The sequence below is a fragment of the Oncorhynchus masou genome, chromosome 24 (assembly GCF_036934945.1).
Source record: "Oncorhynchus masou masou isolate Uvic2021 chromosome 24, UVic_Omas_1.1, whole genome shotgun sequence".
Classification (NCBI taxonomy): Eukaryota; Metazoa; Chordata; class Actinopteri; order Salmoniformes; family Salmonidae; genus Oncorhynchus; species Oncorhynchus masou.
The window spans coordinates 75683339-75696177 of NC_088235.1; the positions used below are offsets into that span (position 1 = coordinate 75683339).

Here is a 12839-nt window from a genome sequence, read left to right on the forward strand (position 1 = left end):
CTAAATCATTTAAGGGGGGGTTGAGAAGGATTGCTTTATCCTATCCTAGGTATTCCTTGAAGAGGTGGGGTTTCAGGTGTCTCCGGAAGGTGGTGATTGACTCCGCTGTCCTGGCGTCGTGAGGGAGTTTGTTCCACCATTGGGGGGCCAGAGCAGCGAACAGTTTTGACTGGGCTGAGCGGGAACTGTACTTCCTCAGTGGTAGGGAGGCGAGCAGGCCAGAGGTGGATGAACGCAGTGCCCTTGTTTGGGTGTGTAGGGCCTGATCAGAGCCTGGAGGTACTGCGGTGCCGTTCCCCTCACAGCTCCGTAGGCAAGCACCATGGTCTTGTAGCGGATGCGAGCTTCAACTGGAAGCCAGTGGAGAGAGCGGAGGAGCGGGGTGTCGTGAGAGAACTTGGGAAGGTTGAACACCAGACGGGCTGCGGCGTTCTGGATGAGTTGTAGGGGTTGAATGGCACAGGCAGGGAGCCCAGCCAACAGCGAGTTGCAGTAATCCAGACGGGAGATGACAAGTGCCTGGATTAGGACCTGCGCCGCTTCCTGTGTGAGGCAGGGGCGTACTCTGCGGATGTTGTAGAGCATGAACCTACAGGAACGGGCCACCGCCTTGATGTTAGTTGAGAACGACAGGGTGTTGTCCAGGATCACGCCAAGGTTCTTAGCGCTCTGGGAGGAGGAAACAATGGAGTTGTCAACCGTGATGGCGAGATCATGGAACGGGCAGTCCTTCCCCGGGAGGAAGAGAAGCTCCGTCTTGCCGAGGTTCAGCTTGAGGTGGTGATCCGTCATCCACACTGATATGTCTGCCAGACATGCAGAGATGCGATTCGCCACCTGGTCATCAGAAGGGGGAAAGGAGAAGATTAATTGTGTGTCGTCTGCATAGCAATGATAGGAGAGACCATGTGAGGTTATGACCGAGCCAAGTGACTTGGTGTATAGCGAGAATAGGAGAGGGCCTAGAACAGAGCCCTGGGGACACCAGTGGTGAGAGCGCGTGGCGAGGAGACAGATTCTCGCCACGCCACCTGGTAGGAGCGACCTGTCAGGTAGGACGCAATCCAAGCGTGGGCCGCACCGGAGATGCCCAACTCGGAGAGGGTGGAGAGGAGGATCTGATGGTTCACAGTGTCGAAGGCAGCCGATAGGTCTAGAAGGATGAGAGGAGAGAGAGTTAGCTTTAGCAGTGCGGAGCGCCTCCGTGATACAGAGAAGAGCAGTCTCAGTTGAATGACTAGTCTTGAAACCTGACTGATTTGGATCAAGAAGGTCATTCTGAGAGAGATAGCGGGAGAGCTGGCCAAGGACGGCACGTTCAAGGGTTTTGGAGAGAAAAGAAAGAAGGGATACTGGTATGTAGTTGTTGACATCGGAGGGATCGAGTGTAGGTTTTTTCAGAAGGGGTGCAACTCTCGCTCTCTTGAAGACGGAAGGGACGTAGCCAGCGGTCAGGGATGAGTTGATGAGCGAGGTGAGGTAAGGGAGAAGGTCTCCGGAAATGGTCTGGAGAAGAGAGGAGGGGATAGGGTCAAGCGGGCAGGTTGTTGGCGGCCGGCCGTCACAAGAAGCGAGATTTCATCTGGAGAGAGAGGGGAGAAAGAGGTCAGAGCACAGGGTAGGGCAGTGTGAGCAGAACCAGCGGTGTCGTTTGACTTAGCAAACGAGGATCGGATGTCGTCGACCTTCTTTTCAAAATGGTTGACGAAGTCATCTGAAGAGAGGGAGGAGGGGGGAGGAGGAGGATTCAGGAGGGAGGAGAAGGTGGCAAAGAGCTTCCTAGGGTTAGAGGCAGATGCTTGGAATTTAGAGTGGAAGAAAGTGGCTTTAGCAGCAGAGACAGAGGAGGACATTGTAGAGAGGAGGAAGTGAAAGGATGCCAGGTCCGCAGGGAGGCGAGTTTTCCTCCATTTCCGCTCGGCTGCCCGGAGCACTGTTCTGTGAGCTCGCAATGAGTCGTCGAGCCACGGAGCGGGAGGGGAGGACCGAGCCGGCCTGGAGGATAGGGGACATAGAGAGTCAAAGGATGCAGAAAGGGAAGAGAGGAGGGTTGAGGAGGCAGAATCAGGAGATAGGTTGGAGAAGGTATGAGCAGAGGGAAGAGATGATAGGATGGAAGAGGAGAGAGTAGCGGGGGAGAGAGAGCGAAGGTTGGGACGGCGCGATACCATCCGAGTAGGGGCAGTGTGGAAAGTGTTGGATGAGAGCGAGAGGGAAAAGGATACAAGGTAGTGGTCGGAGACTTGGAGGGGAGTTGCAATGAGGTTAGTGGAAGAACAGCATCTAGTAAAGATGAGGTCGAGCGTATTGCCTGCCTTGTGAGTAGGGGGGAGGGTGAGAGGGTGAGGTCAAAAGAGGAGAGGAGTGGAAAGAAGGAGGCAGAGAGGAATGAGTCAAAGGTAGACGTGGGGAGGTTAAAGTCACCCAGGACTGTGAGAGGTGAGCCGTCCTCAGGAAAGGAGCTTATCAAGGCATCAAGCTCATTGATGAACTCTCCGAGGGAACCTGGAGGGCGATAAATGATAAGGATGTTAAGCTTGAAAGGGCTGGTAACTGTGACAGCATGGAATTCAAAGGAGGCGATAGACAGATGGGTAAGGGGAGAAAGAGAGAATGACCACTTGGGAGAGAAGAGGATCCCGGTGCCGCCACCCCGCTGACCAGAAGCTCTCGGGGTGTGCGAGAACACGTGGGCGGACGAAGAGAGAGCAGTAGGAGTAGCAGTGTTGTCTGTGGTGATCCATGTTTCTGTCAGTGCCAAGAAGTCGAGGGACTGGAGGGAGGCATAGGCTGAGATGAACTCTGCCTTGTTGGCCGCAGATCGGCAGTTCCAGAGGCTACCGGAGACCTGGAACTCCACGTGGGTCGTGCGCGCTGGGACCACCAGATTAGGGTGGCCGCGGCCACGCGGTGTGGAGCGTTTGTATGGTCTGTGCAGAGAGGAGAGAACAGGGATAGATACAGATCACAGCTGTCATGAAAAAAAGCAGGTGTTCATAATGTTTTGTACACTGTTCATGTATAAATATATACAGTACCAGTCAAAAGTTTGGACACCTACTCATTCAAGGGTTTTTCTTTATTTCTACTATTATCTACATTGTAGAATAATAGTGTAGACATCAACTATGAAATAAAACATATGGGAAAATGTCGTAACCAAGAAGTGTTCAACAAATCTAAATATATTTGCCTTAATGACAGCTTTGCCCACTCTTGGCATTCTCTCCACCAGCTTCACCTGGAATGCTTTTCCAACAATCTTGAAGGAGTGTCCACATATGCTGAGCACTTGTTGGCTGCCTTTCCTTCACTCTGTGGCACAACTCATCCCAAACCATCTCAATTGGGTTGTGGTCGGGTGATTGTGGAGACCAGTTCATCTGATGCAGCACTCTCCTTCTTGGTCGAATATCCCTTACACAGCCTGGAGATGTGTTGGATCATTGTTAGTCCCACTAGTAATCGTTTCTTTGCAGCAATTCGACCATGAAGGCCTGATTCACGCAGTCTCCTCTGAATAGTTGACGTTGAGATGTCTGTTACATTTTTTGGGGCTGTAATCTGAGGCTGGTAACTCTAATTAACTTATCCTCTGCAGCAGCTTCCTTTACTGTGGCGATCCTCATGAGAGCCAGCTTCATCATAGCGCTTGATGGTTTTTGCGACTGCTCTTGAAGAAACCTTCAAAGTTCTTGAAATGTTTAAGTAATGACGGACTCTCGTTCTTGCCATAATATGGACTTGGTCTTTTACCAAATAGGGCTATCTTCTGTATTTGTATTTATTTTACTAGGCAAGTCAGTAAAGAACAAATTCCTATGACGGCCTAGGAACAGTGGGTTAAATGCCTGTTCAGGGGCAGAACGTAAGATTTGTACCTTGGGGGATTTGAACGTGCAACCTTTCAGTTACTAGTCCGACACTCTAACCACTAGGCTACCCTGCCTCCCCTCCCTTGTCACAACACAACTGATTGGTTCAAACACATTAAGAAGGACAGAAATTCCACTGATTGGTTCAAACACATTAAGAAGGACAGAAATTCCAGTAATTTTTAACAAGGCACACCTGTTCATTAATTAATGAAGCTGAATGAACCTCATGAAGCTGGTTTAGAGTGCAAAGCAGTCAAGGCGAAGGGTGGCTTCTTTGAAGAATCTCATATTACAGTGGGGCAAAAAATTATTTAGTCAGCCACCAATTGTGCAAGTTCTCCCACTTAAATTACAGGCCTCTCTCATATTTTTATCATAGGTACGCTTCAACTATGACAGACAAAATGAGAAAAAAAAATCCAGAAAATCACATTGTAGGATTTTTAATGAATTTATTTACAAATTATGGTGGAAAATAAGTATTTGGTCACCTACAAACAAGCAAGATTTCTGGCTCTCACAGACCTGTAACTTCTTCTTTAAGAGGCTCCTCTGTCCTCCACTCGCACCAGGCTGGGAAGACTGAATCTGCAATAACTTGGTTTGAAGAAATCAACTGTGGGAGCAATTATTAGGAAATGGAAGACGTACAAGACCACTGATAATCTCCCTCGATCTGGGGCTCCACGCAAGATCTCACCCCGTGGGGTCAAAATAATCACAAGAACAGTGAGCAAAAATCCCAGAACCACACGGGGGGGACCTAATGAATGACCTGCAGAGTTCTGGGACCAAAGTAACAAGGCCTACCATCAGTAGGAACACACTACGCCGCCAGGGACTCAAATCTTGCAGTGCCAGATGTGTCCCCCTGCTTAAGCCAGTACATGTCCAGGCCCGTCTGAAGTTTGCTAGAGAGCATTTGGATGATCAGAAGAAGATTGGGAGAATGTCATATGGTCAGATGAAACCAAAATATAACTTTTTGGTAAAAACTCAACTCGTAGTGTTTGGAGGACAAAGAATGCTGACTTGCATCCAAAGAACACCATACCTACTGTGAAGCATGGGGGTGGAAACATCATGCTTCGGGGCTGTTTTTCTGCAAAGGGACCAGGACGACTGATCCGTGTAAAGGAAAGAATGAATGGGGCCATGTATCGTGAGATTTTGAGTGAACCTCCTTCCATCAGCAAGGGCATTGAAGATGAAACGTAGCTGGGTCTTTCAGCATGACAATGGCAATGAAGGAGTGGCTTCGTAAGAAGCATTTCAAGGTCATGGAGTGGCCTAGCCAGTCTCCAGATCTCAACCCCATTGAAAATCTTTGGAGGGAGTTGAAAGTCTGTGTTGCCCAGCAACAGCCCCAAAACATCACTGCTCTAGAGGAGATCTGCATGGAGGAATGGGCCAAAATGCCAGCAACAGTGTGTGAAAACCTTGTCAAACGTTCTCTGTAAGTCTTCACCTCTGTCATTGCCAACAAAGGATATATAACAAAGTATTGAGAAACCTTTGTTATTGACCAAATACTTATTTTCCACCATAATTTGCAAATAAATTCATAAAAAATCCTACAATGTGATTTTCTGGATTTTCTTTTCTTCTAATTTTGTCTGTCATAGTTGAAGTGTACCTATGATGAAAATTACAGGCCTCATCTTTTTAAGTGGGAGCACTTGCACAATTGGTGGCAGACTAAATACTTTTTTGCCCCACTATATATATTTTGACATACTTAATCATTTTTTGGTTACTACGTGATTCCATGTGTTATTTCATAGTTTTGATGTCTTCCCTATTATTCAACAATGAAGAAAATAATAAAGAAAAACCCTTGAATGAGAAGGTGTGAACTTTTGACTGGTCCTACATACATACATACATACATACATACATACATACATGCATACAGTATCAGTCAAGTTTGGACACACCTACTCATTCAAGGGTTTTTCTTTATTTTTACTATTTTCTGTAGTGTAGAATAATAGTGAAGACATCAAAACTATGGAATCACGTAGTAACCAAAACATGATTAAACAAATCAGGATTATATTTGAGATTCTTCCAAGTAGCCACCCTTTGCCTTGATGACAGCTTTGCACACAGCGGTCTAAGGCACTGCATCTCAGTACTAGAGGTGTCATTACAGACCCTGGTTCGATCCCAGGGTGTATCGCAACTGGCCGTGATCGGGAGACTCATAGGGCGGCGCACAATTGGCCCAGCATCGTCCTGGTTAAGGGAGGTTTTGGCCGGGGTAGGCTAGTGTAAAATAAGAATTTGTTCATAACTGACTTGACTAGTTAAAGGTTAAATTAAAATAGTGCTTCATATCACGATGATACTCGTCTCGATCAGTTTTTTTTTAACTGAGCATTTTCTAAATTCAAACGAATCCCCTGCAACTAGACGTGGAAGTTTAGAAGACACATTGTCTTCCAAGTCTGGAATTTGGTCAAATTCTCTGTGCTATGATTAACTTTACCTACCTAATAACTCCTATCAGCCATCTGGAACAGTAATAACAGTAGGACTATGCTGTATTTTTAATAGCTGCTTTGACAGCACCTAAGAAACCCCCCCTCCCCAGCACCTAATGTGTGTGTGTGTGTGTGTGTGTGTGTGTGTGTGTGTGTGTGTACGCTGAGGTTTGACAGATTTGTAAGGTTTGAACTTTGATGGCAGATACTGATAACATGGGATCAACTATCCTCTTGTAGACCTTTTAGTAATACGTGCAAGGCAAATAATTGACTCGTTTTGGTTGGTTACTGGAAATCATTCTTGTCGGCCTGATTTTTAAAAAGCCAATGTTCATGTTAGTCTGTTTATTCATCCCCATAAAATCAGGCCTTTGTTTAATCCATCATTCATGCAATTCATTAAAGCAATTGGTGATCTTAAACATTTAGTAGTTATTGCCAGGTGTTTGGTGGTGAACCTACCCATTATGAATATCATAAAGGAATGGTTTAGGAGTACAGAATGGATTTATGTTGTGGTTTTACAACATAGCTATTATTTTTATTAGTTATTATTTTTTACAAATCTAATTGAAAAAATAGAAACACCATTTGACAAATCCTAGTATCCATCATTACACAGTGATGTCTTTCCTTATGAGATTGACACCCTCCAGCTATTTGGCTTAGGCCTACGGACTTTGTTCACGCAGTGCTGACATTGCACAAACTTGATACTGCCTCGAATCAATTAAGATATGAACAGTTTATGGGCCCATATTAACCTATGTCTTATCTCATCTGGCCTTTTAGATGTGGTCTATTCTATCTTTAGCACTGTGGAACGTTTTCTATCAATATTTTGTGTGTAATCCTTCATGTATCAGTTTACACATCCATTCATGCTTTCATACGATTTTACGTTGCACAGTTGCAGTTACAGAAGACCCAGTATTTGCAACTAGGGCAGAATCGTGGACAGTACTATGGAGGCTCACTGCCCAATGTCAATCAGATTGGAAATAGCAACATTGACCTGCCTTTTCAGGTGAGCTCACAGCTTCTCTATCAGTTGGTAAAATGTTGTTTTTAATTTGCGTGATACAACAATTAAATCTCACCTGAGGGAAATTTTATCTTTCAGAGCTTCCATGATAGGCTAAGATTCACCCTTGCGTTACCCTATATTGTTAACAAGAATCCAATTCAAGAGACTTCTTTAGTAGTTTACTGTTTTGAAGACTCGTCCTGCCGTATCAGTATTGATCCACTGCAATTGTCTGGAAAACCAAGTCTCAGAAGAAAGCTAAATTTGAGCTTCAGACACTCTCACCCCATCTTGAAATGTTTTTAAAGATTCCTAAAAAACACATACAAGGAGCCTTTGTCATTGCTTTCTATATCATGACTTTCCATTTATTTTAAACATTTTTGCTAACTTGAGTATGAGGGCCCATAGCTTGACCCATTTTGAAATGAATACATTTGCACCATATTATATCAAGACATTTTAATTTACTTTTTTTGTGTGTGTTTTCAAATGCCCAATTTTTCTTGTATGGTTGATTTTTGCTAATCCTGTACAGAATTCCGCTTTGGACACCAGTCGGTCGACCAGGCATCACGGGCTGGTGGACCGTGTTTACCGCGATCGGAACCGTATAACCTCGCCCCATCGCCGGCCCCTCTCTGTGGACAAACATGGCCGCCAGATATCCTTTGTCTGCACTCAGCTTATTTTGGATTCGAACAGAATGGTCTTTTACAAAACTTTTTGACTTAATTAGTACTTGTTTTAAAACGGCGTGTGTCATTGTCAGATCATGCTTAGAGTTAGACTTTACACTTCAGTAGATGAATGCTGATCGTTAACTTGACCATTCAATTATATAGGTTTGATTTTATATTGCACTGCCATTTTCGTCCTTAACTGAGGTCCACATTGACAGCTGCCCCTATAGCTCCGTGTATCTCTCACCCCCACCGGATACCAGTTGGAGGAGGTATGTCATTAATGTCCTCCTATTCAAAAAAATTATAATAAACAAGTTCTTTTTTAGCAATTTCATCAATTTCTTCAAAAACACAGTGCATGCAATGTCTTTGTAAATTGCAATTTTTCAAATAGAAATGGTATGCTCAATTGAACTGATATTATTTTTTTTTTACCCAGCGTCTGACATAGCATGCCAGATATGAGGTTGAGGAATAGGGGTCACAGAGACATTTTGTTGACCTTCCTTCGTTCTAATGCCACAGGACAAACTCTGACTCAGCACTACACCAGAACACCATGAACCCTGTGCCCCAGGATGCGTTTGCAGGGGGATCACAAGAGCTACAGCCTAAACGAGGTAATGGAGTTACATGGACAAGGAACAGCTTCAATTGATTCAATTTATTCATGTTTGAATCCACATGTCCATGAAAGGATAAGCCCACTGTGAAATCGTCTGGATAATTTATGACATGAAGGTGTTGTGTTCCACTAACAGTTTTTGTCCATGTTGGAGCAGCTATTCTCTTTCGGTGAAGGGATCACATTTTGATTTGTGTTCAACCAACCACTGCTTACTGATGAGGGAAAGATTGTTGTAGTATTTTGAATTATATTGTGCTAAACAAAGTCATTTTCTTGAAGGGAACTTATCTCCTCTGGGAATGGTCTCAATTGAAATTCCTCAAGATGACATGTGAAAATAGAGCTATAATATGGTCTTCTGAAAAGTATCTAGCTACCTGTCATGGAGATCTACCTGTTGTTTTTACTGTCTCCAAGTGATTATGCAGTTTCATTTCACTACAGGAAGAATGCTACACTGAAAATACTGCAATGTGGGTTGATTTGAATTGAGCTTAGTACCTTAAATTGTCATTTATTTGACTCTTTTCCCCATTTAGTGCTGCTGCTTACAGTGCCTGGGACTGAGGAGTCTGAATCAGATGCAGACAAGGATACACAGTGGGATAACAAAAAGGTAAAGGAGTGGACATGTAGCCTAGTTGTATCAGTGCTTTCTCACCGTTTGTTTTTGTTTTTTACTGAGTGTACTTTCACTCTAGAATGACTCATCAAGAACCAAGTCCTGCGAAGTCCCTGGGATCAAGTGAGTAATTGACGCATCATTCACCTGAATATGGTGCTCCGGCAGGACTGTACCATATAGAAAGGTGATTTGTGAGAAAGAGCTGTCCAGGGCATGCTTAGAATTAATTATGTCCAATGATGGAGAGAACATGGGTCTGTGTGAGAGAGGACCTATGACACCATATGACTAGCAGCTGTTATTTCAACACACAACAACGAGAAATGTCATCATTCATAAAAACCAACCAATAGAATTAATTTTATAATCGATTTTCTTTTGCCTAGTGCTATTTTAGGAAATATGTAGACCTTTTTTTTCTCCCCTCCTAGTATATTTCCATCACCAGATCAGGAAGTGAACACGTCATTGATCCCGGCCACGCTCAATACGGGAGGCTCCCTGCCTGATCTGACCAACATCCAGTTCCCCCCACCGCTTCCCACTCCGCTGGATCCAGACGACACTGTGGCGTTTCCTTCCCTTAGCTCATCCAACAGCACAGGCAACCTGACCACCAACCTCACCCACCTTGGCATCAGTGCTGCCAGCCACGGTAAGTCATCGATGGCGAAATGAATGTGGCAAACTTTAAAGGTGTATATGATATTCAGATAAAAATGTAACCAAGGATAGTCTACGGATTTTCATTAAAGCACCAAGCAAGTTCTGTAACCACCTGGTATTGCATCTGACCGTAAGGCGCTACAGAGGGTAGTGTGTACGACCCAGTACATCACTGGGGTCAAGATTCCTGACATCCAGAACCTACATACTAGGCGGTGTCAGAGGAAGGCCCAAAAAACTGTCAGACTCCAGTCACCCAAGTCATAGACTGTTCTCCCTGCTACCGCACGGCAAGCGGTACCGGAGTGCCAAGTCTAGGACCAAACGGCTCCTTAACAGCTTCTACCCCCAAGCTATAAGATTGCTGAACAATTAATCAAATGGCCACCCGTACTATTTACATTGACCCCCCCCCCCCCCCCCCATTACCTCGACTAACCTCTACCCCCGCACATTGACTCTGTACCGGTACCCCCTGTATATAGACTCGTTATTGTTATTTTATTTTTAAAAATCACTTTAGTTTATTTAGTAAATCATTTCTTAGCTCTATTTCTTGTTCTGCATTGTTGTTTAAGGGCTTGTAAGTAAGCATTTCACGGTAAGGTTTACACCTGTTGTATATGGCGTATGTGACAAATAAAATTTTGATTTGATTTGCATGGGAGTATTTATCTTTTGCCCAAGCTAATCCATCTAAGTGACAGGTTCGGCATTTCAAGAAGCTGCTTAAACAGCATGATCATTACACAGGTGCACCTTGTGCTGGGGACAATAAATGTGCAGTTTTGTCACACAACACAATGCCTCAGATGTCTCAAGTTTTGAGGGAGCGTGCAATTGGCATGCTGACTGCAGGAATGTCCACCAGAGCTGTTTCCAGATAAGAGAATTTAGAGAGCGAGACCACGTGTAACTCAGTCAAATATTATAAATTATTACATGTAGTGTATTTGAGGAAGAACCATTCATTCAATACTGAAAAGATTTCACAGAATGATTATGCAACAAGTTACAGAAACTGCATTTTCCAAGCTTAGGAACGCTAGATGGGTGGGTACTTTATTACATAGTGATTGGCATATGTAGACGATTGTCAAAGTCAGATCAACATAAAGCACAATTCACTAGAAAATCTGTTCAATGTAGTTGTGAAAAATGTTGCATAGCATTGCAGAAATGTACATTGCAGAAATGTTATGTTGCACTGCAATACCCAGAATGAGTTTTGCTGTACTTCAGAGAAGTCACTTGTGCCTGTCCTGTTGTGTCTTGGCAGGGATCACTACCACCTCTCAGCCTACCATGACTGTGGCGGCCCAGCGTAGGCAGCCCACCCTGATCCCCCTAACCCTCAATGCAGACCCCCAGCCACAGCAGTCCCCGCAGCAGCTCTCCCCCACGCTGTCGCCCCCTCTCAACATCCAGGTGAGTAGACCCAACGTTACCATGCTATCCAATCCCTGGACAGCAGGGCTAAGCATTATTACATGGACAAAAACCTAAACGTCCCTTGTTGAATACAATTATATTTTAACTTTGCTCTACCGATTGTCCGTGGGGTTGGCTTTTTATATAGGGCACATTTTATAATAGTGCTGGAGTTGGCTAAACAACTATGTAGACAGAAATTAAATTATAACTCAACCTTAACTTCAAAAGGAGCACTGGTGGAAGTATTTTTCTCTAACATGGCTAAATCCCAATTTGGAGGTGAGCAAGCACTTCCTGGCAGATGTAGTTTGGCCTTGTTTCCTGGAATGACTCGGCTAGCAAATATCCCTCAAGTAATTTAGTGCTTTCATTTGCTCAAAGTAGGCATTCGATCACAATGCGCCGAGTGTGAGCTACTTTCAAATGGAAAACAATAATCCAGTCTCGACTGTTACCTGTTCTGACCATGACCTAAGAAAATCTTTATACAACATACTGGGCAGTGGTGGGTGGCATAAGGTGCTTTAGTGACAAAACGGATGGCACTGTGATAAACTGCATCCAGTTTTCTGAGTAGAGTGTTGGAGGCAATTTTGTAGATGACATTGCCGAAGTCGAGGATCGGTAGAATAGTCAGTTTTACTAGGGTAAGTTTGGCGGCGTGAGTGAAGGAGGCTTTGTTGCTAAATAGAAAGCCGACTCTTGATTTGATTTTCGATTTGAGGTGTTTGATATGAGTCTGGAATGAGAGTTTACAGTCTAGCCAGACACCTAGGTACTTATAGGTGTCCACATATTCAAGGTCGGAACCATCCAGGGTGGTGATGCTCGTCGGGCATGCGGGTGCAGGCAGCGATTGGTTGAAAAGCATGCATTTGGTTTTACTAGCGTTTAAGAGCAGTTGGAGGCCCCGGAAGGAGTGTTGTATGGCATTTAAGCTCGTTTGGAGGTTAGATAGCACAGTGTCCAAGGACGGGCCGGAAGTATATAGAATGGTGTCGTCTGCGTAGAGGTGGATCAGGGAATCGCCCGCAGCAAGAGCAACATCATTGATATATACAGAGAAAAGAGTCTGCCCGAGAATTGAACCCTGTGGCACCCCCATAGAGACTGCCAGAGGACCGGACAGCATGCCCTCCGATTTGACACACTGAAATCTGTCTGCAAAGTAATTGGTGAACCAGGCAAGGCAGTCATCCGAAAAACCGAGGCTACTGAGTCTGCCGATAAGAATATGGTGATTGACAGAGTCGAAAGCCTTGGCAAGGTCGATGAAGACGGCTGCACAGTACTGTCTTTTATCGATGGCGGTTATGATATCGTTTAGTACCTTGAGTGTGGCTGAGGTGCACCCGTGACCGGCTCGGAAACCAGATTGCACAGCGGAGAAGGTACGGTGGGATTCG

General features: G+C 44.7%; 1 protein-coding gene across 3 annotated transcripts in view; it reads left to right on the forward strand.

Moving 5' to 3' along the window:
* Nucleotides 1-12839, forward strand: part of LOC135512654 (CREB-regulated transcription coactivator 1-like) — a 34619-nt gene that overhangs the window by 6533 nt on the left and 15247 nt on the right. For 2 of the 3 annotated variants that reach the window (XM_064934896.1, XM_064934897.1), the window contains exons 2-9: nucleotides 7278-7394; nucleotides 7933-8058; nucleotides 8288-8349; nucleotides 8606-8700; nucleotides 9248-9324; nucleotides 9410-9453; nucleotides 9765-9988; nucleotides 11279-11427. In XM_064934896.1, the coding sequence (XP_064790968.1) occupies nucleotides 7278-7394; nucleotides 7933-8058; nucleotides 8288-8349; nucleotides 8606-8700; nucleotides 9248-9324; nucleotides 9410-9453; nucleotides 9765-9988; nucleotides 11279-11427 (894 nt within the window). The remainder of the gene's footprint in view (nucleotides 1-7277; nucleotides 7395-7932; nucleotides 8059-8287; nucleotides 8350-8605; nucleotides 8701-9247; nucleotides 9325-9409; nucleotides 9454-9764; nucleotides 9989-11278; nucleotides 11428-12839) is intronic. The other variant, XM_064934898.1, reaches the window with a different exon arrangement.